This window comes from Scardinius erythrophthalmus (genome assembly GCF_964197995.2).
Source record: "Scardinius erythrophthalmus genome assembly, chromosome: 20".
Taxonomy (NCBI): domain Eukaryota; kingdom Metazoa; phylum Chordata; class Actinopteri; order Cypriniformes; family Leuciscidae; genus Scardinius; species Scardinius erythrophthalmus.
This window is the reverse complement of record NC_138240.1, coordinates 27,182,289-27,208,019: the sequence shown is the minus strand read 5'-3', so window position 1 is coordinate 27,208,019 and position 25,731 is coordinate 27,182,289. Positions and strand designations below refer to the sequence as shown.

Sequence of the window (25,731 nt, the reverse complement as noted above, 5' to 3'; positions counted from 1 at the left end):
AGGTCTCATTAGTTAACATTAGTTATTGTTTTGACTAACATGAACTAACAATGAGCAATACGTTTGTTACAATATTTATTAATCTTTGTTAATGTTAGTTAATAAAAAAATCTGCTGTTCATTGATTGTTCATATTAGTTATCAGTGCATTAACTAATGTTAACATACAACATTTGATAATAATGTACAAGTAAATGTTGAAATTAATATTAATAAGATTAATAAATGTGGTAAAAGTATTGTTAATCCTTAGTTCATGTTAATGAAACCTTATTGTAAAGTGTTACAGAGATTCTTTTTCTTGTAAGGCAGGCAAAAACACACACCTGACACACACACACACACACACACACACAGAGGTATTTTTTTTTTTTTGATAAAGTGTGTGCAGTTTAGTTTTCTTAAGTACCGTTTCAAGAACCGTTTAAGCACCGGAACCGTTTGAAAAATACCGATTAGGTACTGGTATCGGATAAAACCCAACCAATACCCAACCCTAATCATAAAACATAGAATACAGAGAAAAAAAAAAAAAACACAATTTCTGAAAAAATAAAACTTCATTATTGTTAATTCTTTTTTTTTTAAATTCAGTGGTTGAATAAACCATTATTCAAAGTTTCTTTAATTTAATTTTGGCAGTGGGCGATATAACCAAAATCTTGTTTTTGATTATTAAAATGTAATTAAACCATTAAAACTGAATCCAGAAAAATGTTAATGGAGAACACAGCTTTTGGGAAATATAAAACCGATTTCACAGGGCTCTACATTTTGAATAGAATGTCACAAGAGACTGGGCTTTGCAAAAATAATTCAAAGATAAATTAAAAACTTTTTCCTTTTCTGTTGCAATGCCCGTGCTGATTGCGAACTTCAACTTTGATCAGTGTAATCCAATTTGCAATAAAAAATAACTCTCTTTGAGGCAGTTCCTTTTAATGAGTCAAATTAAAATTTGTAAAAATAATTTATCTTTACCGATACCCATTATATCGGTATAATTCCTGGCTCAGAGATGCACATTCAGAGTTTTATTGTAATGAATGGTAGGCTACTTGAATAATAATAAAAAAATCCTTATGCTTGATTTACCTGATTCCCATCCTTGGTTCCCTTTATAGTTTGTGTATTTTGTTTTATCTTCAAGAATTTGATTGCATTTGGTTTTGTTTGTGTCCTAGCTCATGGAGGTTACAGGCAAAAATCAGGATGAGTGTATGGTGGCCCTTCACGACTGCAATGGAGACATCAACAGGGCTATCAACTTCCTCCTGGAGGAGGTCACTGTCAAGGTGCACACTTCATCCTGTTTTACTCGTTTCTGATTCACTGTATTTCGTAAGAGTATTAATCATACCAGAAAAACTAGACTGAATTAAAATAATGTAATGGATTTTTTTCCAACTTTACTAGCCTGCCATACTAGTGATTTAAGCTGCAACAGATCTTTAATAAACAGATATGAGGTTAATAAATCCATGTACTGATTATGTTTTGAAATATTCTCACGCTGTGCTAACTTGATTGCACAGGACTCATGGGAGACAGTTGGCAAGAAGAAAAGTGTTGGAAAAGAAGGGACTGCACCAGAGAGCAGAGAGAAGAGAGGAGAAAGGGAAAGCAGAGGCCGCGCAGGTCCAAACAGACGTGGCCGAGGGGCCAGCCGCAACCAGGAAGGTGTGTTTCTGTGCGATTAGTGTGTACATATCCTGACATCCATGTATAGATTTGTGTTTTTGCCTGAGGCAGAGTTTCTAATGGCTTGCATAATGTTGTTTTGGTGATTTAGATATCAGTTGTATGAGCATTTCTTGTTCTCTGTCGTTGTTTTAAGGGCGGTTGGAAGAGAACGGGTTTGATTCAGCTCCAGGAGAGAGAGGAGACCGTGGGCGAAGAGGAAGAGGGAGAGGTCAGAGCATTATTCTCACTCCAAGGCATTACTGCTCACTAACACAGTGCTACCCCCTGAAGTGGTTTTTAAGTTGATTAGCTGCATAAAAAGTATCACTCAAATATAATTTGAAAACTAGAAGTACACTACTCTTTAAAAGTTTGGGGTCAGTAAGACAGTACAGTTCTGCTCATAAGTTTGCATACCCCTTGAAGAATATGCAAGATGTTAATCAGCACCATTATGAATGCCTGAGCGGCCATGCACATTTTGCTTTCGAATTAGCGACCCGAATTTTGATCTATTATATGTAATTGTCTACAGTGTAACATTTATTATTATGTGTATGATATTTGGACAGAACGTGTCTACGGTATGCATTCTGGTATCTTAGACTGGGCAGGATGGGGCCTGTTCCTGTGTTGCTATTTGTGTCACTCTGAGCAACGTTTGTAGGGCACTTCATGTGACGTAGCGTTGTTTAAAGCAGCTGCAACTCGAGAGGGGAAGATAAGGGAGGGAGCAAAAAAAAGACTGGAAAGAGTCATTAGAAGGGGCTGTCATGTCTCTTAAATGACCTCATTTTATTTGCAGGGTGGTTAGCCAATCATATCTGAATGTTTGAATGTAGATGTCTTTGAGGTACAGGAGGAAAAAAAACTATTTATAAATGTACACAAGAACCACTTGCTTGGAAAGACATAAGGGCAAGTAAATGACAACATTGGCAATTTTGTATTGAATTTTTTTGTTTTATGACATTTACTATATTTTCACTCGTTCTAATTAGTATTCATACTGATGTGTCTTGTCAGGTGTAGGAGGCCGAGGAAGAGGCAGAGGAGCTGGAATGAGCAGGTTCTCTCAGGGAATGGGGTGAGTGTTCACACTTGTTTTTTAAAACCAGAAAAAAATTTGCGCACAACACCTGTGCCCATTCTTGGTCATTCTCACTCTCCCTCCTTCGTTTGCTTGTCTTTGACTAGTAGGACGTTTAACCCTGCTGACTGCACCGGCTCTGCTGAGGCAGGGGATCCTGGAAGTGAGACTACTGAAGGAGCAGGTGAGTGCAATTTATTGTTCTGGATTCTGGACACTATCTTTAATAGAGCGGATATTGGTTCTCTAAAGCTTTTCACTTAATCATATCTGAAGCCATTTTCAGAATAGCGTTGACGTCAGTTGAGACTGTTTTTAGTGGTATTGATTTCATACCACATGCTCTGTATTGATTGAAAATCAGAATGCTGATCTCATAACAGATTTATGTAGCGCAAGTCATCAAACCAAAAAGCTAAATTTGTGTAAATGAACAAGCAATAAAACAGGGTTTCTGAGTTTTATATAATATAACCCTCTGTAAAAAAAACAAAACAAAAAATATAGCTGCGAGCAGCGATTACGGGCCCAAGCCGGTGGCACCGCAACCCCGGTGCCTTTAGGGTGGCGGTGCCGCCGGCTTTGGCCCTTTATCGCTGCTCGCAGCTATATATATATATATATATATATATATATATATATATATATATATATATATATATATATATATATATATATATATATATATATATATATATATATATATATATATATATATATATATATATATATATACACATACATATATATATTTATTTATTTATTCATTCATTCATTCATTTTTTTTTATTATTATTATTTTTTTTTTTATTCAGATTTTATGATACACTCAAAATATTCCACAACAAATCCTTTAAATTTAATGTAAAAGTAAAAATGAAAGTAAGCAGTGTTGGGCTCACGTAACCCTCTCATCAGAATCAAAATGTTTCAACATTTGCGATGTATTTGGATGCTAAACTATTCTTTATTATAGGCTTTGTTCTTCACTCGTGTTCCAATATTGATGGAAAAAATCATCCTCTTCACATGCGCAAAAATTTGCTTGGAAACATCACAGTGGAGCGAGCGGTGCTTACTGTGAATGTACGAATTGTACTACTGACTATTTAGAGCAGTGTAATTTTTATATGTTAGGTTAACTATTTTATTATTATATTTTATTAAGGCTATAATGAACAGGCTGCGATGTCAAGATTGTAATGCTGGAGTGTGTGTGTGTGTGTGTGTGTGTGTGTGTGTGTGTGTGTTCATGTTTTTCTATCCCGGTGGGGACTTTAACCTGAATGCACACAGACTCATGGGGACTCGTGTCACAGTGGGGACCTAAATAGAGGTCCCCATGGGTAAACAAGATTATAAATCATACAGAATGAGTTTTTTTGGAAATGTAAAAATGCAGAAAGTTTTATGGGATAGGTAGGTTTAGGGGTAGGGTTAGTGTGAGGAGATAAAATATACAGTTTGTTCAGTATAAAAACCATTAAGTCCATGGAGAGTACCCACAAAGATAGTAAACCGTGTGTGTGTGTGTGTGTGTGTGTGTGGCGTGGGCGCGATTGAACAGTAGACACATAAAAACATACTCCATCATTATACAGGACGACATTCAAACTGCAAAGCGTTAACTTATATTTGTGTACAGTTGCAATAAAACACAAAATTGTGCTTTTGTAAAATAATTTCAAGCAATCCACCCCCCGAAAGGCGCTAATTTTAAAATGAAACTAAAATGCTCATGGCTGCACGGGCATTCATAACGGTGCACGTCCACGGCGAGGAATGAGCAGAACAGAGTGAACGTTTTTCAGTTAATTCCTACTTCCATAGGAATTCATTTGAAACGCTCGCTCAACCAATATAAATGTCAGTGCGGACGAACATATTTTACTTTCGTTTTTAAGTTAGCGATTAAAAAGCCCCCAGCGGTGTCACACGTCAGTTAACCGGTGGTAAAATATTCTCACCGTCACATACCTAGTATATTTATATATAGATATAATAGGCCTACCTGATTTTGAACACAAGAGGGCAGTATAGCACTATGTTTGACTTTATTTATGTATTGTTTAGACTAAACAACCATTCTGGCAGTTTTTAAACTTAAAATTCATTCTTAAATTGAAAAAAAAAGAATAAAATGTTTAGTTGTGATGTTTGTATACTTTTATATAGAAATAAATGGTATATAATTACATTTTTAGAAAATTTGAGGCTTTTAGTTTTTCCTTTTTGGACATTACTTTAATCCCTCGCCATAGCAAAACCGTTTGAGATATTTATTATCCGTTCACAATTTAGCATATTTAATGTATTTTCATCATGTTGAAAAAGTTTGGTGGGAATAAAATAAATAGTTTAAGAGGAGTGGCTAAAAATTCATAGGCTGATTTTGCAAAAAAATCCACATTCAGACCAAAATATCTGACTTCCTTTTGCTCTGAGCTAATGAATGTAAATTAGAAAGTTGTCCGGCTTGATGAGAACAATATAAAAACATTTTTTTTTTACTGTATTTAAAACTAACCCCCCACTTTTGTCAAAAGCATGTTGAAAGTGACACACTTCCTGCTGCCAGTTGGTGGCGCTATAACTTTGACTCACAATAGTCACATCCATCTGATCGGCCTCTTACCACGAACACACTGCTGAAGTTTCATCAAGATCAGTTGATGTATGCAGAAGTTATAACACTTCGTGTCTCTCTTTTCTCGCCATAAATTCGTTTCCTCACCACGGCCAAACCGTTCAAGATATCAAAAATCCGTCCGCAATTTAGCATCCTCAATGTCTTTACTTCATGCTGACTGAGTTTGGAGGTGATTGAATGAATTCTCTAGGAGGAGTACATCACATTCCACAGCAAGCGTTTTACAAACAACCCATAATAGCTGACTTCCTGTTGGGCTGGCGTGAAACTTGTCAGAGGGAAAGTTGTTCGGCCCGACGAAATCTATATGTGTACCGAGTTTCATATTATTTCATGCAAGCGTGTTTGATATATGGACCAAGTTTTCAGACCCTGTTCAAGAGGGCGCTGTTGAGCCCCCCTGCCACGCCCGTTTCTGAAACTTTTCACATGTCTACTGGCTAATAAGTGTTATGTGTCTGTCGAGTTTCATCCAATTTCAAGCATGTTAAGAGTCTCAAACGCATCCGAAAAGAATATTAAAACTTGATGCGTTGCCACGGCAACAGTATCTAAGATATCAATAATCCTTTCACAGGTCTACATCTGCCCTGTGTTTACATTATACACATAAAGTTTGAAGCAAATCGGGTAAAATTAAGAGGGTGACTTCAAAGCATTTTGAAAGTGACACACTTCCTGCTGCCAGTTGGTGGCGCTATAACTTTGACTCACAATAGTCACATCCATGTGATCGGCCTCTTACAACGAACACACTGCTGAAGTTTCATCAAGATCAGTTAATGTATGCAGAAGTTATAACACACTTCCTGTGTCCCATTATTCGCCATAAATTTGTTTCCTCGCCACGGCCAAACCGTTCGAGATATCAAAAATCCGTTCGCAAGAATTCATCCTCAATGTCTTGACTTTATTCTCACAGAGTTTGGTGGCGATCGGATGAAATCCCTAGGAGGAGTATTTCACATTCCATTGTATGCGTTTTCCAAACAACGTATAATAACCGACTTCCTGTTGGGCTTTTGTAAAACTTAGAGCACGAAAGTTGTTCGGCCCGATGAGATATATATGTGTACTGAGTTTCATATTATTACATGCAAGCGTGTTTGATTTATGGACCAAGTTTTCGGACCCCATTCCAGGGGGCGCTGTCGAGCCCCCCTGCCACGCCCCAGTACCAGCTTCAGCCCGGCCCTGATGGCCGCAGGTTCTGACGTGTGTGCAAAATTTCAAGAGTTTTTGAGCAGGTTAAGGGCCCCAAAAGTGGCAAAAAGGCAAAAAAAAAAATAATGAAGAAAAAAAAAAAAAATAATCCTTACGGAAACAATAGGGCCTTCGCCCTTTCAGGGCTTGGGCCCTAAAAAAACCTTCTCTAAACTCTGCTCTCCTGTCAGGAGCCTGGAAGGACAGTCTGGAAGATTGGGCAGCCGAAGACTGGAATGAAGATGTGAGTGATCTCATGTTAAAATGAAACTGGAAAAGTTGATCGTGATGTCAATGTGTAACGCTCGCTTCTCCATTTATCAGCTATCTGAGACCAAAGTGTTCACTGCTTCCTATGCTCTTGGCTCCAAGAACCCCATGCAGCCTGGACAGGGGTGAGTGCTTCCTGTGCTTCAGCACTTTCCAGCACAGAGCTCAGATGTGTGGAGGCCTAGGAGTGCCACTTAAAAATAAAAAAATAAAAATGACTTAGTTCAAATAAATTCAATTATTCATATTCAAATTTGAATTTTTTTAGCTTAAAATCCCTCTTCAGATTGACAAATGCTCATTTAATTTGTCTAAAGGAACACTAACTTTTGGCCCTCTAGCTGTGAGAGATTATCCTACTACCGGTACTCACAAAACATTCACTACTAGGCTTAAGAGATAAAAACCAGTTTAGATGGAAAATATCTTTAGCTGAATACGTTACTGTATATAGCTATACCCATTAATAGATGTTACTTCCTTAAAAATTTATTCCAGCACAGCTCTAACAACCCATAATGAACAATTTTTCTCTTTCACAATTTCTTGCTAAAACCGTCCCGCTAGGTCTAAAATATAAACACTTATAATAGTCAATATAGTCAATCAGGGCAAGACAAAAACATGTTTTGGAAGAAGGATTGGTGTATTGACTCATTTAATTTTTAATTTTGAACAAAAAAAAAATTATAAAGTGTACTAAAGCTATAGTATACTTCAGAAAGTATTCTGAAGCTCTCGAATTTCATCAAAATATCTTCATTTGTGTTCCGAAGATGTGAACTTAATGACTCACCCTAATGTCATTCCAAACGTCTTACGGGTTTGGAATGACATTAGGGTGAGTCATTAATTACAGAATTTTCATTTTTGGGGGAACTATTCCTTAAAAAAAGTCATTGGCCAGGTCAAACATGGGAGCAGCTTATTAAGTGAGTGGCGTTATAAAGAAAATGCAAATTGATAAAGAAAAGCTATATGTAAGTTTTAAAGAGCATATTAAAAAATTACATTTAATAAGCAGCTTATTACATTTAACTGCACATCTGAATTATTTAACAATGCATCTTTATTTGTCAGTTTGAAAAGTGATTTGTAAACATTTTGAAGTAGTATATTGTTATCGATGGACCCCCTCGAAAACGAGATGATTCATCTCAAGGGGTTGATCCTAATATCTAATATATAGTACTTTTATTAATTTTTAAGTAGCACACCTAGGATTACAATGGAATTACTTCTTACTCTGTCAGTCACATTTTTCATTATCTACAATTTGTTTGTACTCTTGTTGGCTCGGTATCATTTTATATAAATTTCATTTGAAGAGTTTCTGACCAAAGATGCTGACTATTTGTTTTTCCTTGACCACTAAATCACTACATGATAAAGAGTGGTTTGTCTAGTGCTTAATCATCTCTGTATTAAATGTTCAACAAGCAGTTAAGAGCAGCAAGTTTAGACCTATATCTCTCTACCCGTGTTCTCTAAAATATTTGGCAAGCATTCAGGTATGATTCCCCTCCCTGTCTCGTGAATTTACGACTTATGTTTTGCAATTAAAATAAAACGAAGCACACATCCTTACAACTAAGCAAGCGTGACAGATGAGCAGGTGTATATAAGTGGAGTCCCCTAGAATATCCTCTTTTCCTGTGTTGTGGAAGCATCAGAACCGAAGAAAAACGCATCACAGAGTAATGGCCTTTTTTTGTAGTTGTCTGATTGTTTGTCTCTGCTCATCAGGATGGATCTCAGCTCTCTGTTGCCTAAGGTGGCTGATGGCGACTCTGAGCTGGTCGGATTGGAGCCATCATCCCTTGATACGCTCACTCAGAGCCTGGTGTTCACCAACTCCCAGCAGTACTCCACCCGAGCGCACACACACAGCTACGCTTCTGCTGCTGCTGGCACTTATGCACATGCTGCATCGGTGAGAACACAGGCACACATACAGCACTTGACTCTGCACCTTTACCACAGATTTATAAGATTATTCTGGCTATGTTAGTAATTATTCACACAAGATCCACTACAATTCAAAAGTGTGGGCTCGGGCAAAAAAATTCCTCATAACTGATATGGTGCCAATAGTGTCCACTATTACATAGCATTTTCTTTACAATTTTTGTAATAAGAAATGTCTAAAAGGACCAGTGCTTTGGTACAAAGACGAAACTTAAAACTTAGTAAAACAATGCATATCGGTTGGCATAGTTTTTGCTTTGGTGTCAAAATTGGTATTGACAACTGAAATTTTACTGAAATTGGTTTTGACTACTGAAATTTTGGAATAATGACAACGCTTTCTTTTTCCTTCTAGAGCATGCCGGGATCCAGGCTTCCCTACAGTGATGTGCAGAAAACTGAGCCAATCAGCACACCTCGAATCGCTCCTCTGTCCAATCAGATTTCAGGGGCCCTGAGCAATGGCACTGCAGCTGTTGAATCCACTGCTCCGATGCCTATTGAATCCACACCCATGACATTGAATGAACCCAAGGAGACCCCTGTTACAGTAGCTCACCGTGAGTATTACGCATACTGTTTATACTATGTAATGGCTGATTACATGTACACATGCAACTGAATGCCATTGACCATTGCAGTCGATATAGTTTTGTAGTAAAACAAAGACTGACCACATCTTTTGTCTTAAGTGGACCTCAAGGCCCAACCCGACCCATCTCCCATCCTCAGTCATCTGACCCAGCATCAAAATGCAGCACTCCAGTCGGACCTGCCGGCTCAGGCCCGAGACCCCGTCCCACTTCCCCCATATGATGAGCCTTCTCCAACACTGAAACCCTTCTGTGAGCCTGTCGTTATCACTGCAGAGCCGCCACAACCCCGAAACTTCAGACCACAAAGACGGAGAGCGCCCCCTCCATCTAAGGTAACAAAAGTAAACTCGTAGCACCCGTAGTATTGTGTGTGTGCCTTGTAACATTAATGTTAACATTAGCGATTCAATTTGACAGCCATTAAAGTTTTTTAAAGAATTTACCTCATTCAAATAGTTTAATGGCTTTTCATGTTGTGTTGCCAGATCCCTTCTTCGGCAGTAGAGATGCCAGGCTCTGCTGACGTGTCCGGGCTGAACGTGCAGTTCGGCGCGCTCGATTTTGGATCTGAATCCACTGTGGAGAATCTCGACCAATCTGAAAGTAACTATCAGGAACCTGCGGCTGCACCTCAGACCCAGTGCAGCTTGTACTCCAAGCCCACCACCGTCAGGTCTGTCTGACCACCTGTGTGACACTTCCTAATTAGCATGTTTACAAGGGATATTTTCATCTTAAAGGGATATTTCACCCAAAAATGAAAACTCTCATCTACTCACCCTCATTTTGTTCCAGGCTGCAACTACACTAAACCGGATGCATTTGAAAAGTGTTCACGTTTAAAAAAAATCTTCGCCACGCTACTTTAAGCATTTTCCAAAAGTTGCTCATCCACACTGAAATGTCTGAAAACATTCCTGTACTGCGTATGTGTAAATTGTAAGAAGCTTTGACATGCGTTTTTTTCCACCAGGCATTAATTTACTTTCCGCCTAAATTGAGGAATTTTAAATGGACGGGGCAATAAGTTGGAGGTAATACAAGACACATAAAGCACATCCACAACAAAGTTACTTTTAAAGTAACTTTCCCCAACACTGGCTATTGGTTTTCAAATATAAAGAATTGTCGGCTTGCTTTATCGACCAAATTTCATATCGGTGCAGCCCTAGTTTCCACATTCGACACTACAATGAGTAAATGGCTTTTTCAAATATATCCACTTGGGATAGCGTCTCCAAATACCTCCGTTTTTGTAGGACAAAAACAGTGTCTCAGTGTGGATGGTAGGTCAAAACGTAGAGAAAAGGATGCGTTTTCAAATATATCTGGGTTAGTGTAGACGAAGCCCCAAACACGGAAGACTTTAGTTCATCTTTGAAGCAAACTTTTTTTCAAATATTTTAATGAAACCTGAGAGATTTCTGTCCCTTTTGACTAGTACTCTTCAAGACTGTACAAAATGTTTATAAATCCACATGAATCAAGCAGAGTCTGGGAATCTCTAGCCACCTCACGATTCCATTATGATTCAGAGGGCTGTGATGCTAAAACGATCATCGATGCATCTTTTTTTTTGTGTGTGACTACTTGGTACTTTTAAAGCAAATGATTTATAATGACCCGTAAATAATTTACTTCCAATATATTTTATTAATAAAACAAATGGAAGTGATTTGGCAAGTCAACTGTAAGTTTACATTTCCCAGCATATGTCCCAACATTGCAAAGAACCAACAGAAAAATAAATGTGTGCCTGAACTAGCAGCATACTTGTAGTAAATTAATACAAACTTCACCATATTCTGAATCTCTAACATAAAATAATAGACTTCTATCCATCATCCTCCTGTTATGTGCAATGAGCAATATAATCCTTCAGACAAAAAAAAAAACAGCTTATACAAAAAAAGTAAAGAACATCTGCAGAGAGAACAGTCAAAATGTAACTTTTTGTGACTGGCATTGCACTGATACACACTGTGACTATGGAGGGCATTACAGTAAACGTACGTAAGGTTTTGGTGGAATGGACTTCCAGTGGAGTGACATCTCCCAGGTTTCATTAAAAATATCTTCATGTGAAAAATATCTTCATGTGTTTTAAAGATGAGCAAAAGTCATAGGTTTGGAATGACATAAGGGTGAGTAAATGACAGAATTTTCCTTTTTGGGTGAACTAGAACCTTACACTATCTGTAAGTGATTCTTCCATATTTAGCAAATGTTTGACTCTGGAAATCAACATGGCCACAAAGTCAATTAAAGTCAAGCCACCGGAAGTGTTCGAGCGGCCATCTTACTATTCCCTACTGACAGGTCATCATTGACTCATAGCCAAGACATTGACCTAAAATCACCCGATTTGCAGCATCTCAGTATCACAGGATTAGTTTTACGATATATCTACATTAAAGGTGCTGTGTGTAACTTTTTCGGTCTACTAAAGCTTTAAAAAATACCATAATGTTTGCATATATTGAGGAAACCTGCCAAGTTCACAAATGCTCGTTTCTCTGAAAAACACTTCTACAGCCAGTTATTTTACTTTGAAATGTGCATCAGTACAAGGCGATTTCAGGTTACAAGACATAAATCTATATTCCCATTTCAGAATGCTCACTGATGTTCACTACTGTAATGAATATGAACGAAACGTTTTAATAAGCAGGAGAACTTCCTGACTTTGAACAAATAACCATTTACATGCTTAGGACGTTTGCGAATGTACAGGGAGATTTCAGATATAAAAACGGTCTCGTTAGTCAATGTATTCTCAGTAAAATCTTATAATTTTCAATTAATTCAGTAGAATGCGTGAGTTTTCTAGGGAATACCAATATGGTGGCGCGGTGGGTTCACTTTGTATGATGTCATGAGCGAACCAGTTCTCTATATATAGGATCAGTGATTTAAACCCAGAACATTCCACAAACAAGTGACAGTTCTAATCAAGGTATCTTTTTTCTCTCTTTTTCCTTTTAGTGAGTCTCTAGGTGGCTTGCCTCCAGCAGTAATGGAGTCCAGTTACCCATCTGCCTCTCTGGGTTTACCGAGCACTACTGCTCCTTCTGTTTTGGCTCCCTCCTCAGCCAACAGAGTGGAGTCATCCGCCACCACCCCTCTCAGTGTATGACAAACGCTTTTCATCTTTTCACTTTTAAGGCACATTCACTGGTTTATGAACTGTGACCGTTCTTTTAATTAGATGGCTTGCACTGAACTATCTAGAAACCAGAGCTAGATTGATTATATGCAGGGTTCTTATAATCTTTTATAGATATCTTATCTTTTTTGTGTGTGTGTGTTTCATTGGTCAAACCTGTTGAGTCCCAGTTTCTATGCAGATTGGAATTTAAGTTTAGAAAATTGCATCATACAAATTAAACAAACCAAATTCTGCTATCCACAAATTCACCCAAACAAAGAAAAATTAAATGCACTTAAAGAAATTGTTCACCCAGATTTTTTTTACAAACCTGTATGACTTTTTATTTGTAATTTATTAATGCTTAATATCTTTGTATAACTGCATACGAACAGTGAAATGTTAGTTTAGCTTATAGCTGAATCTGTTTATCGGTTTCCCCACAGAATGGATTCAGTGAAATGAGGACGTCTAGTGCACAGGAAGGTAACTGAGTTCTGTATTAGAAGATTTTCCATTTTTGCCTGTTTGTTCTTTGCCATGTGAATTTGTAGCATTAGCCACAATTGACATTTTTGTCCTGATATATATCTGCAGCTGCTCCGTCCAGCACCCCTCAGCCCATATCCACAGCCCTGCACACTGATAACGGCTTGTCATCTTCCTCCTCTTCAACCGCACCGCCTGCCCTCAGCACAGCTCTTTCATCACTTAGCAGGTATTATCGCATCATGAGAATTTCAGCTTTATTAAATATTCATGAGGAAATCAGTCTCCTTATGGTCTCGTGTTTGCTTGTTCTCTCAGTCACGTGAGCAGCGTTAACTCTCTCGGATCTTCTGCGCCCACCAGCTCTTCTCTGAGCGTAAGTTTCTTTTGAGACTCCTCCCATTTCCACTTTTTAGTTTCCTCACTTTATTCCCCTCTTTACCTGAGCTTCTCTCCCTTGTTTGTCCTGATTGCAGCAATGTGTTTCTTTTGTGATATTTGAGGGGATTTATATTGTGGATGTGTTGTGGATCAATGTTAAATTAATTGAAATGTTTCTTTCAGAACCAGATGGGCGCTGACGTGAATGTGAACCTGACCACATACTCTGGTTCTGTGTCCAGCGCGTCGGTCAACATGAATGGCCTGAGCGCAGGAACCCAGAACCTCATGGCTAACGGCCCACCCGCTCCCTCTGCTGTCCGTTCTGCTCCGCTGCAGAACACCGTCACACCCTCCAACACCTCTGGTCAGTCACACAAAAACATTCACTGCATATGATCAGTGTGTTGCAGCAGAATTTTTATGGTTGATTGCTGTTGACAACTCCTTTTTTTGTTTAAAAAAGTAAATGTAAAAACTAATTTATCACCATTTCACGTCATTTTGTAAATCGTGTGTGTGGTTGGTGTAATATTAAAAATGTATGTTTTTACTGAAAATCTTGTTTTCCCCAATTTTTTTCAATATTATCAGGCAAGGCGCCTCCTAACCTGGCTCAAGGAATACCGCCGCTGCTGGCCAGTCAGTATATCATGGGTCCTGGTGGCCTCCTTCCTGCTTATCCGGTTAGTGTATAGCTGATCTGCTATCAGATGGAAGCAAAAATATATATCCACTTTTGTTATGCTTATCTTTGTTAAAGTGTTCTTGGCTGCATCACATTGATGGCTTTGATCCGTGTCTGATCTTTCTGTACTTTCTCATCCCTAAAGCCGATCTATGGATATGAAGATCTACAGATGATGCAGTCCCGTCTACCTATGGTAACAATTTCATAGTCCACTGTTTCTGTCACAGCACTTGACTCAATGCTCCGTTTTCTTCTATTAAAAGAAGTTTGCCCCAAAATAAACTAAGTAGGGCTTCACTATTTGGGCAATGTTTTCTTTTAATGCTCCAGGTTTGTTGAGCTGCACAGTTTGGCTAAAAATTTATTAAACATCAATATGACAAATACTTGTACTTATTTTATTATGATTATTATTTGTAATAGTTGTAGTGTAAAAGTAAGGTTAATTAATAAATTATTTTAAATGAGTGCTCTCGTTTCACTTTCAATTTTGTATTAGAAATCGCCCATACTCTGTTTAGGCCTATAATTTGCAGGCATCAGGGAGCCGCTATCTATATGCGGGGTGTTGAAATTCCTTTTGAATGCGCACTTGCTTTTGGCTTTAACTCAAATTTGCGATCACTTGTACTTTGTGTACAGGGAGAGGCAGGACATTTTTCAAGATGAGATATTTATCAATGACACTCAGGATCAGTTTATAATTGTAGCACATGTTGTCCAACTGAACTAAATGGTTTTTGTCTATAAAAAAGCAAAACGACAGTGCCAAGTAGACCGCAGCAAGCCTAATCATGACCCCTTTAAATAATATGATAAATTGACTAAATTATGGGAATTTTTATTTTTAGATGACCTGTCCTTTTAAGGTTTTTATTTCTCAGGGATGAATTAAAGTTTGTTTTTCGGTTTCTTCTCGATGCAGGATTATTATGGCATGACTTTCCCTGGTACAGCGCTAGCTGGCAGAGATGGAGGATTAGCAAACAATCCCTACTCGGGTAAGCAGACATCGTCGTTATTGTTTTATGCTAGTGAAGATAGGACTACGAGTTGTTGCATTCCAATATTGGTCAGTCTAAAACACTTTTCTGTCTTGCTTGTACAGGTGAACCCACCAAATTTGGCCGCAGCGACTCAAACTCCCCAGCCCCTGCCAACAGTCTCTCATCTGTGCCACCCTCACAGTCTCAACAGAGTGCTGTTCAAAATCAAAATCAAGGACCGCAGAACCAAGGTCAACCCCAGCAGGGTCAGACCCAGGCCTTCCTCAACCCCCCTCTGCCTCCAGGTTACGGCTACACCAGCCTGCCCTACTACCCCGGGATGCCGGGAGTGCCCAGTGCCTTCCAGTACGCCCCCACTGTCTTCATGCCCCAAGCATCCACTAAGCAACACAATATGGGCCCAGCCAGCCAGTACCAGCACCAGGCTGGATACAGCCAGCACACATATGGCCCAAGTAAGTGTTTTATTGTTTTAAAGTCATTTTAGCCCTGCAAAGCCTGGCACATGAAATAGGTAAAATCTCATTTTTGTAATTGAACAGTTTATTGTACCTCATGACTTAATGTAAAAATATTTAAAAGTTAGTGTTTTTTGTTGAGTATAATATTTGATACATCCGTTTTTCATGGCTTATGTGGTATGATATAGAAGTAGGGCTGTCACGATTCCTCAATTAAATTTGAGTACTCGATAAAAATATCCTCAATTGCAATTTACCCGCATCGATTAATCAGCAAAATACTGAAAGTAGTGCGTTCCACGGACAAGATTCTACGAAATGCATTATTAGACCATTCCCTAAGGCTGCATGATATATTAAAACCATTTAAAAATCATAGAGTAGCGCTATTGTGAGATCATAAAGGCTGTTTCAATTAAAATAAATATATGCGCTGTTAGTTTCAGAGTTAACTCAGTCTCTGCATGTGCTGTTTGTTTGGGTTTCTAATAAAGATTTGGGAAATGCATATTTTTGACGTGCTTTGTTCCATAGCAAAGTGTTGCACTGTTATTTACATGCGTGGAGCTCAGCAGCTCGGTTTGCTTAACGCAATGTGCACAGTTTCACCAGATTGGTAACATAAATCAATTACAAACCTACTACAACAGGAGAATACATCAATATGTATCTAAATATGCATCACGATTTCCAAAAATCCGTTTAAACCCTAGCTCTAAGTGTTTGTTTTGATGTCCACATGTTCTTGTTCAAGAAATGTCAGTGGCTGTAGCATTTCTATTGTAAAGAAGTGGTAAAAGATTAAGTGGACATTTGAATTAAATGTTTTTTGGCAAATATTAAACAAGGATTTGATCATGCTGTAAAGTGTAACAATCATCAGGCTGTTTGCGCCCTCTGCAGGCATTTGTAATAATACAATGCAGTACATTTACATTTATGCATTTGGCAGATGCTTTTATCCAAAGTGACTTACATTGCATTTCAAGGTACACATTTTAAATTCTTATTTTAAAAACTTTCTTGCTTTCCCTGGGAATCGAACCCATGACCTTGGCATTGCAAGCGCCAACCCTCTACTGTTTGAGCTCCAGAAAAAAATGACAAATTCTAAATTTTTATCAGTCTTCAATAAAACCATGTGATTACTTGCTTGTAATACTTCATTTGAACCTATCACTTAAATAATCTAACGATAATCACAAAAAGTAAAGTTAGTGACAGCCCTATATAGAAGAATATGGAGTTCATACTGGAGGAGGGAAAAACCCTTCATTTTTATTCAGAGGCCCCAAACTGAGCATAAGTGTGCAATTTGGTGCAGTTGCTGATATTTAGATGACCTATAAGTAAGCTAGCTAGCTTTTTGACGTTATAAACTTATTCTGATAACCATATAGTAGACTACTTGCATAAAATGCATATACATTCAGTTCAATATCTTCAAATAATGTCGTGGCAAGATATTTAAATGCTTAGTTGTATGATCAAAGCTGCAGTTTTTATTAGGGGGGCAAAATATATAAAATGCAGATAAACATTTCTCAAAAGTATAAATTTTGATGCTTTTTAAAAAATAAAATAAAAATCATGTTAAAATGTATGTATAATAAAGTATATTTGCTTCAGTCCAGTAGGGCCTTTTAAGGGTCCTATACTGTCCTTGCAATGAGTTGCTTCAAAGCTTGACAGTTAGCTAACAGTGTAAAGTTCTCCAAAAAACACAAGGCATAACTTTTCTTGGGTTCCACGAAGAAAATGTACTTTTCTTATTATACTGTAAAAGGACAAATAGTATCCAAGGCAACAATGTAAAAAGAAAAAAATGCAGCAGGAGAAAACAGCACTGGCACTCTGCTCTGCAGTGCACTCAACTAACTTTTGATGGAAATTTACTAAACTAAAGCCACTGCTGCTGGATAGCCAAAAGGGGGCACTGTTGCACACACAATTGTTAAAAAAAACAAACTCTTAATTTACTTCAGAGAGGTCAGAACAGGTCCTAATGTTCATGTTTGGCTGGAAAATGCACTTGTTTTGAAATCTTTTTATTTTCTCCTAAGCTTTTGATGAGTTGTCCCAGGCTCATGCTGGAGATTATGGGAAAGGAGGATATGGAGGAAGCTCCCAGGCCAAAGGAGTCAGCAACAGCGTGGGAAAAGGTAGATCTTGCTCTCACAATATTGGTTTGTTTTATGGCCGCAAATAACGGTTATTTTGACAATCAATTATGCTAATTATTTCTTTTTAATTTAAAAATAAAAATTACTACTAAAAATGTAAGTGCATTTAATTTACAAAATGATTCCACATCATGCCCAATGTTATTCTCCAAACAATGTGGGTTAGACTAGTCGGTTGCCAGATTTCTGTTTAAACGTTAATGAAATTAGTCTACTCATCGGTTTGATGCCATAATATACTTCTGTAAATAACACAAATTACCATACTTTTATTTAATATACTTGTGTATAATGGATCCATATAAATTTCACTTAATCTAATTTCAAATTTAAAAGCCCTAAACTAAATGATAAATGTGTGTTGCGATGTTTAATATGAAAATAAACGTAATGTGCCAATGTCTTTTTATCTTATTTAACTCTTTATCATGATAGTTGACTTGTTAATTGTCGCCACCCTAGACTGGAATTTGGAAACCCCTGATGTAGGCTTTGTGCAATTAAATGCAGATTAAACGTCATCATGCCACGCAGTAAAACCTATCTACTTGCTAGTCTGGCTTTACAGCCTTTTTGTGTTTGTATCGCACTTTTGTCGTCGCGACCTGAGTGATGCTAACTTTCATGTTGGCTTAGAAAAAAGCACTGTAGCACTCTATAAATCTTACTAAACAGACTGTAACAACTATACATTGCTTGCAGATGTATTGAATAAACAGTCATATATAATATTTTCATTCATGTATTTCAAACCTTTTCTTAGCACCAGGGCTGTCTGGATCTGCGAGTTCAGACCTCACTGGAACAGTGTACGGCAAAACTCAGGTGAGGTTCACATTTCTACTTGGAAAAACACCTGGATAAAAAAATAAAACGTTGTTTACTTTGACATACTTGTGTTAGGCTTCTTGCACCAAAACAGTCATAATTTTACTTTTTAATGATCATTTTCCACCCTCTCAGTGTCTCTTCGTATATTCACCTTATTTTTCAATGTGGGAATTAGCTATTTCCTGTGAAAAGTACAAGAGTTCTAATTCAGTAGCTGCTAACAGTGCAGAAAATGTAAAACTAGTGCTACAAACCAATGTGTCTGATTTTAAATGAATTAAAATATAACATAGTAGTTTGCAACTTTAAGCAGCATAATGGGCTGTTTTTGTTGTTTTAACTAAAACAACTTGACACTGGAAGCCTCACACATTCAAGGTAAAAATGGCGCAGCCGCTCTTAAGCTATGAATAATAATATGGTTTAGACTGTTTTGTTAATGCTGTATCTTTAAGACTTCTGTCTGTAAATGAGGTTGCTTATGATTGGCTGACTGCTTCCCAGGTTCATAACACATGGTGCTTTTATGTGCACATAGTTGTAATGTCAACCAAAGCCAATTAAAGTTGCAGTAAGTGATTCAGAGAGACAATTTTGTTGATATTTGTTTGATGTCTGTTTTTTGTTTGCTAAAAAAATAAATAAATGTTTGTACATAGTCCTGGCTGTGTAAATAAGAGAAAAAACTGGATCGGACTGATCCATGAAGCACCAAAACACTCTTGTAGCCAATCAGCAATGGGGGGGGGGGGTCGTATCCACTCATGATGGGGGAGGAGAGCGAGTGAGCGAGCGGGGCATTTGTCGTAAGTGAGATAGCTGAGATTGAGGAAAAGGTCAAAGAATATAATTTGGAAAGAAGGGTTACGATCAGGCTAGAGCTACTTGATATCGGAGACGCTTTCCAGCGCTGGGGAAATGTTAGAGAGCAGGAAGACCTGAAAACAGACACAAAGGTTGCTTTGTTTCTGCTCGATACATGAGTAACGTTGATTTTGCTGTTTCAAAAAACGAAGATATGCTGTTGTTGTTGAATCACAGCTGATTCATCCTTACTTGCGTGAGATGTCTGAGCACCAGCTGTTAGTGGTTGCCTGTGTTGCATAGCATGTTCATTTATATTGTGGTGGAGCAATGAAGGGAGGAGGGGTGTGTTTAATTTGAGTAGGGGTGTCTCTCAGAAATCGCTTACTGCACCTTTAAAAGGAAAACAGAACAAACGAAGCACAAATTATAGAATATATTGGATTTCAGTTTGGGTGGTCATGGTCAGTAAGTCAAGAGTAATTTATTAAATCATTAGAGACACGCCATTTAAAGTTCATCACGACTATGACATGCATTGTGACAGGCTGTCGTTTCACTGTCTGACTTCTGGAAATGGCTATGACTAACTCTGACTGGTTTTTCCAAATGTTTGTAAACCACAGTGCTTAAATGGTCTTTGTTCCCTCTTAACTTTGATCTCTGCTTTTAAACTTTTACATTTATTATTTAGCTGCCAATAGAATCAAATTATTATTATCATGGCAGTTGACCTCTAAATATTTGAGATTTGATAAACGTTTTTTTCTTTTTTCACAAATATTTTGCCTTCAGTCCCCTGCCCTTTTTAAAATAAATACTTAGGGGCCGATCACACCTGACGTGTTTTTTGCAGTGAGGCGCCTATTTTCAATTGGTTTCCTATGGCAGCGAGCGTTCTGCGCGCTGTTTATGCGCCTGCTGTGCCTCGCGTTTTTGAAGTTGAAAAAAAAGCAACTCAGAGCGGAAAAAGCGCCTGACGTCATCGCGTTTTTTTACACTGTCCAATCGAATGAATGGAGAGGTGGGCCTTCCGTTTTAGTGATGAAAGCTACAGTGGCTTGAACGCCCGGAGAGTGCGATGATGGAGGATAAACTTGTGGTGCTCTCGCGGGTTACCAGGAGCTTAACGACTTCACGAACCATAACTACCTCAATGTTAACAAAGTAAATAAAATTAATAAAAGTCTGATTTGATGTTTACTTGACTGACAGGAAAGCTGTTTCAGTGGTTGCCTAGCAACATAAAAAACGCAGCGCACTGCTCGTTCTGTGTGATGGGGCAGTGCTGTGCACCTCACGTTTTCGAACCTGAAAAATGCGTCAGGTGTGATCAGCCCCTTATATGGTATCTATAACTTTTTTAATTGTACTATTTAAAACCAGGCAGAATTGACTGCGTTAACTGCCTTAATTTGACACCCTTTAAAGGTGAACTATGCAGGTTTTTAACCTTAAAGGTATAACGGAGGATCGCTCCGAATTTTAGATAAGACCCGCCCTCTCCACTTTTTGAAAAGTTTGATTGATTCACCAGAATGATTGACAATTAGGAGGACCAATAGTATAGGCTATCCACCCGGAAGTAAAAAATCCTCCGCTATACCTTTAACTGAACAGCTTCGGAGTCTTTTTACCCGACTTTTTTCGGGTTGAATGGTGGTCGTCTCTCACCCCCCATCGCCTGTCAGCGGAAAAACCACCCTTGCAACTTTGAGCCGGTGGGTATCAAGTATCGCGTGATATCAGGTCTCGCGATGTAACAAATTGCTTTACGGCAAAAAAAATCTGAGTCATTATTGCGCTTCCTCACGCTGTTCGAACCCGAATGAAGACGTTGTTTTAAAGTGTAAGTTGCAGGTTAACCACCACAGCCAATTAATGTGTAAATTAAAGTGCTCTATATGTATATATTTAATTATTTCGGTCTTAAAATGCGTTAAAATAACATTTATTGGGGTTTCTTCAAACGTAGCGTGTTTTTCAGTTACTGGGTGATGACGTCACAAGAGGAACTCGCAACCCATACTCTGCTAGATTCCTACTGTATTATGGCTATTTGGAGAACGACTGAGGATGTGGGAAACCATCAAATTCTTTATGGACCACAGCCCTACAATTTTTAACCAGTCAGGCGTGAGAGAGGGGAGCCATGGCACTCAAAGAGTTATTAATGCTTGGTGTGAGGAGAATTAGTGGAGGGTTAGCCAGGTGTCCCGGTGAGTAACGTTAGCTACGTTAGAGCTAGTGCAACCAGGTGCAAACTTAACCCGGATAATATAACGGAACAAGCAAGTCTTTTCAAAATATTGCCGTCGTGTAGAATAGCAAGGAGGGACAGCGACTGAAGACATTATTTACTTACAGTAAGTCAGTCCAAATCAGAGCTGTAACGTTAGAGATGCACGTCAGGCGCAATCGCTAGTCTCATCGCCGCCTCAAACGTCATGTAATACCCTTCCTCAATCCACGCTTTAGCAATTTCTCACGATTTAATTAGCGATGTTTATTGTCAGAAAAGAAAAAGAGAGATCGATGTCCCCATCACTGTGTGTGTGTGGGCTATCAGCAGTGGAGAGAGTAAGTGCTGCCGTGAGGTGAACGCGTTGTGTTTAGTGGAACAGCTCGACCTGCGACCGGCTGATCTGACGTGCCTGAACCCGTTTGTTTTGCGAATAGCTTATTCTCATTTCAGGCAGGATCACGATCCCCTTGAAGTCAGCACACACGAGTATGTTTACAATGGAGTTATTTTATCCATCATTTTTTTATCAAATAAAACATACAACCAACTTTTCTGAAGTTATGTAAGGCATCTATAGCTGCTAGCGTACGGTAATTCTACTAGTGAGTTCCTCTTGTGACGTCACGCCCCATCTAGTGGAAGGGAGCGGGAGCGGTTAAAACCACTGTTAAAAGTGCCAACTTTTCATATTATATCAGCATTTTGGTATAAAAAAACAATGGTGGGCGGTTCTTATCTTTATGTTTAATAAACACATTGCATTATCTTCGTGAAAAATTTAACCTGCAACTTACACTTTAAAGAATGTCCCATCTGCTTTGATGTCGTTGATCTACTAGCCTCTGGTGTCTGAGAGTCGCCAACGAGTTTTTCAACAGTGTTGTTAAATATCTATTCCAAAGCTATAGGGGGAGCTCTATAGAGTAACCTGTGAGAATACAGCGAAGAAATTCCCGAAACTGCATAGCCCCAGAGAATGTCTAATAGGAAGAGAATTGGCACTCTGTGCTTACTTCCGGTTTCTGGACTGGCTGCAGTAACACGTCTCTGTCCATGCGGGGGCGCTCGCAGGCGAGTGCAGAATGAATGGAGGCCTATGGCGCTATACCCATCAAAATCCCAAAATTTTTGTCTAGTAATTTGAATGTTGTATTCGAAAGGAGAAATTACACATTGCTGGGTGTTAGATTTTTTAGAGTCACTTATTTGCTTTAAAAAGTCTTTTAAAATGTCAATGACGTCATACACATCGTACGACCAGAGATACTGCTTTACGGCAATCCTTCAGTCGCTTTGGTGCTTTCACGCTCTGCACTTTCTTTTCTCTCGAGGCATCGACAACACAGCTGACACAGGTAAACACGTGCTAGAAGAATTTTTGTTTTGTTTCTGGTCCCGCTTCGGATGCCACGATGCCATCAAGCGGTATCTCTGGTCGTAATCAGTCCTTCACTGACCAATCAGCGTTCGTTAGCAGAATGTTAGCGTGTTATGGGCAACAATTCAACCTGTAAGAAATCGAAAGGACATAAGTACTCGTTCATTCAACTTTCGACCTATAACCCATGTTGAACTTGCAAAACCTACAATAAAATCTGAGATTTCTCAACGGCAATTGGGTGAAAGAGACACATTTAGCCGTCTAGCCCCATAGACTCCTATTCAGTGTACACTCGCCCGCGATCACCTCCAGTGGAATTCTAATGGAACTGCAACCAAAATCGATACAATGGGGCTAATAGGAAGTGCCAAGGCTCTCCGTAGACGGGCTCTGATAGCCCTGCTTTAAAAATCCAAACTGGACGATACGGTAGGGGGCGCTATAACATCTTCTGAAAGAGTGCTGAATCACCTGATCAAAATATGTGCGAGGAAGCTGCAGAAACAAGTGATGGCATACGTAAAATAATGCAGTCATCAACATTAAACCGCATATAAATCAAAACGGCCTAATGTTACTGAATGATTAACTTAAAAAAAAAATGCTGGTGGGGAGTTCATTTTATTTATTTTAATATTTCACATGAATAACATTTAACATGATTTTTGTTTTTAAATAACCTTTAAAAGTCCTTTCAAAGCCATTCATCTCTTTTCTCTGTCCCCTCTAGACATTTGACAAGCAGGGTTTCCCTACAGCAGCCGGCCCTGCGTTCAGCCTGCCCTCGGCTCTGGGAGGAAGCGGCCCGCTGAACCCCGCAGGTGCCCCTGGATATGCCCCCGCACCCTTCCTTCATATACTGCCCCACCAGCAGCCCCCCTCACAGTTACTGCACCACCACATGGCTCAAGACACACAGGTACATCATCTAAACATGCTCCCAAAAAAAAAATAGTTTTTAAGGTTTTGTCTCAGGTATGCGTCTCAACCCCCTAAGATAAGTCCAAATTATTATTTTTATTTTTATTTTATTTTTTTATGGAATTGTTTATTGACCTATTAGACACAAATAAAAACTGTAGTTTTGCTTTTTATTTTTATTTTTTTTCATGTTGATACATCAGGCTTTTATGGCTCATATAGTATGATATAGTGAGAATATTATGCTCATACTCAGGGAAAAGCACCTCAGTTTTATTCAGGCCCAAACTGAGCAAAAATATGCAATCTGGTGCAGTTGCTGGTATTTGTGGCCAAAAAATGAGATGAAATTCTTCTAGTTTGTATAAATCAGTGAGATCTGTATACAAGTATAACAGACGACTTGTATAAAATGCATATAAATACTAGTATTCACTCTATATTTCCAAATAATATGTCTTAGTAAGATGAGATATAAACGTTTAGTTTTATGATCAAAGTTTGATTGACGATTGAGACATGTTCAAATAAACATTCCTCAAAAGCTTGATGCATCATATTTAATACTCGATTAAACTTAAAAACAAAAATGCAAGTAAACCGAAGTTGCTTCAGTCTAGTAAATGTTCAACTTTCTATCAGTATGAGTTATTCTTGCGTATACTTTACGTTAAATTTGTCAACCTTTGAATTTGCATAGTGTATGAAATGTGCTATATAAATAAACTTGCCTTGCCTAAAGATTTCACAGCAAAAAAAAGCGTGTACCACTTCCTGAAGAGGGGTGTTTTTACAATTTACTGGCTAAAAAGTATAAACTATCAATCAGAAGAGAAGAGGGCATGTTAGAAGATTTTGTACAAGTTTTTCCAGTAAAGTTTTGATCATTTAGAGGCCTTAAAAATGTGCATATCAAATATGATTTTAAGTGTTAATGTTGTTTTTTTTGGCTTTCTTTCTGTCTTCTGCAGGGGCAACGCAGTCAGTCCAACAGCATGCAGAAGAGTCAGGGCAAGTCCAACTACAGCAGCTCTCCTTACTGGGCCAACTGAGTGCTCCGTTTATACTGTTACTGATCTAAACGCCCAGATCTCTGTGTCTGCACTGTCCTGACTCTAACATGAAATACACACACACACACACTGTATCAGTTCTCCCCCATCCCCCTCCTCCGAAGTTCTCCTCTGCTTTTTCCCCATTTTTGTTTTTTCCTTCTCTGAATTAGGTTTTTCCATGTAAGATATTTATGTAAGTATTTATATATACTGTAAATGTTAAGAAGCCGAACATGAGATGTGGTCGCTCCATTTTATTTTTTTGAAGGACTTTTGTTTGTTTACTTTTTAAAAACTGCAGAGATGTAGCGAAAAATTAAAAGGAAAAGCATTGAGGAAAACTTGGAGACATTGCGACGAGAACTAGAGCACTGATGGCGGAGGAGAGTGAACTGTGGGGGTTTCATCCATTCAGACATCTTGCAAACCACTCGAGTCCTTTCCTCTAGGGATTGTTCTCCTGTACAATGGTTCGGAAATTCATTTGTCGCCTGACAGAAAGGAAAAACAGCCCATAAATTTTATATTTTACTCTTGTTGCCCTCTGAATAAAGGTTCTGAGCTATTCACCTGTGTTCCTAGTCTTTTTTTTTTATTGATCTGGGATGTATCTTTAAATCTATTACGTTGTTGTTTTACTAAAATATTAGAATTGGTTAATTTTAACAATTAAA

The 25,731-nt window shown here is 38.4% G+C and overlaps 1 protein-coding gene across 3 annotated transcripts in view; it reads left to right on the top strand.

Annotated features, from left to right (window-relative positions):
* LOC308681292 (ubiquitin-associated protein 2-like) overlaps positions 1–25,624 on the top strand; it is a 30,898-nt gene extending 5,274 nt beyond the window's left edge. For 2 of the 3 annotated variants that reach the window (XM_081350046.1, XM_081350045.1), the window contains exons 4-27: positions 1,185–1,295; positions 1,536–1,680; positions 1,838–1,912; positions 2,710–2,770; positions 2,881–2,957; positions 6,818–6,870; positions 6,951–7,021; positions 8,643–8,829; positions 9,220–9,424; positions 9,557–9,792; positions 9,946–10,133; positions 12,446–12,590; positions 13,055–13,094; positions 13,206–13,326; positions 13,416–13,473; positions 13,662–13,845; positions 14,073–14,164; positions 14,312–14,362; positions 15,095–15,170; positions 15,278–15,631; positions 17,701–17,799; positions 18,584–18,645; positions 23,812–24,000; positions 24,974–25,624. In XM_081350046.1, coding sequence (XP_081206172.1) covers positions 1,185–1,295; positions 1,536–1,680; positions 1,838–1,912; positions 2,710–2,770; positions 2,881–2,957; positions 6,818–6,870; positions 6,951–7,021; positions 8,643–8,829; positions 9,220–9,424; positions 9,557–9,792; positions 9,946–10,133; positions 12,446–12,590; positions 13,055–13,094; positions 13,206–13,326; positions 13,416–13,473; positions 13,662–13,845; positions 14,073–14,164; positions 14,312–14,362; positions 15,095–15,170; positions 15,278–15,631; positions 17,701–17,799; positions 18,584–18,645; positions 23,812–24,000; positions 24,974–25,054 — 2,961 coding nt within the window. In that variant the 3' untranslated portion in view covers positions 25,055–25,624. The remainder of the gene's footprint in view (positions 1–1,184; positions 1,296–1,535; positions 1,681–1,837; positions 1,913–2,709; positions 2,771–2,880; positions 2,958–6,817; positions 6,871–6,950; positions 7,022–8,642; positions 8,830–9,219; positions 9,425–9,556; positions 9,793–9,945; positions 10,134–12,445; positions 12,591–13,054; positions 13,095–13,205; positions 13,327–13,415; positions 13,474–13,661; positions 13,846–14,072; positions 14,165–14,311; positions 14,363–15,094; positions 15,171–15,277; positions 15,632–17,700; positions 17,800–18,583; positions 18,646–23,811; positions 24,001–24,973) is intronic. The other variant, XM_081350047.1, reaches the window with a different exon arrangement.
* The last annotated feature ends 107 nt before the right edge of the window (positions 25,625–25,731 follow it).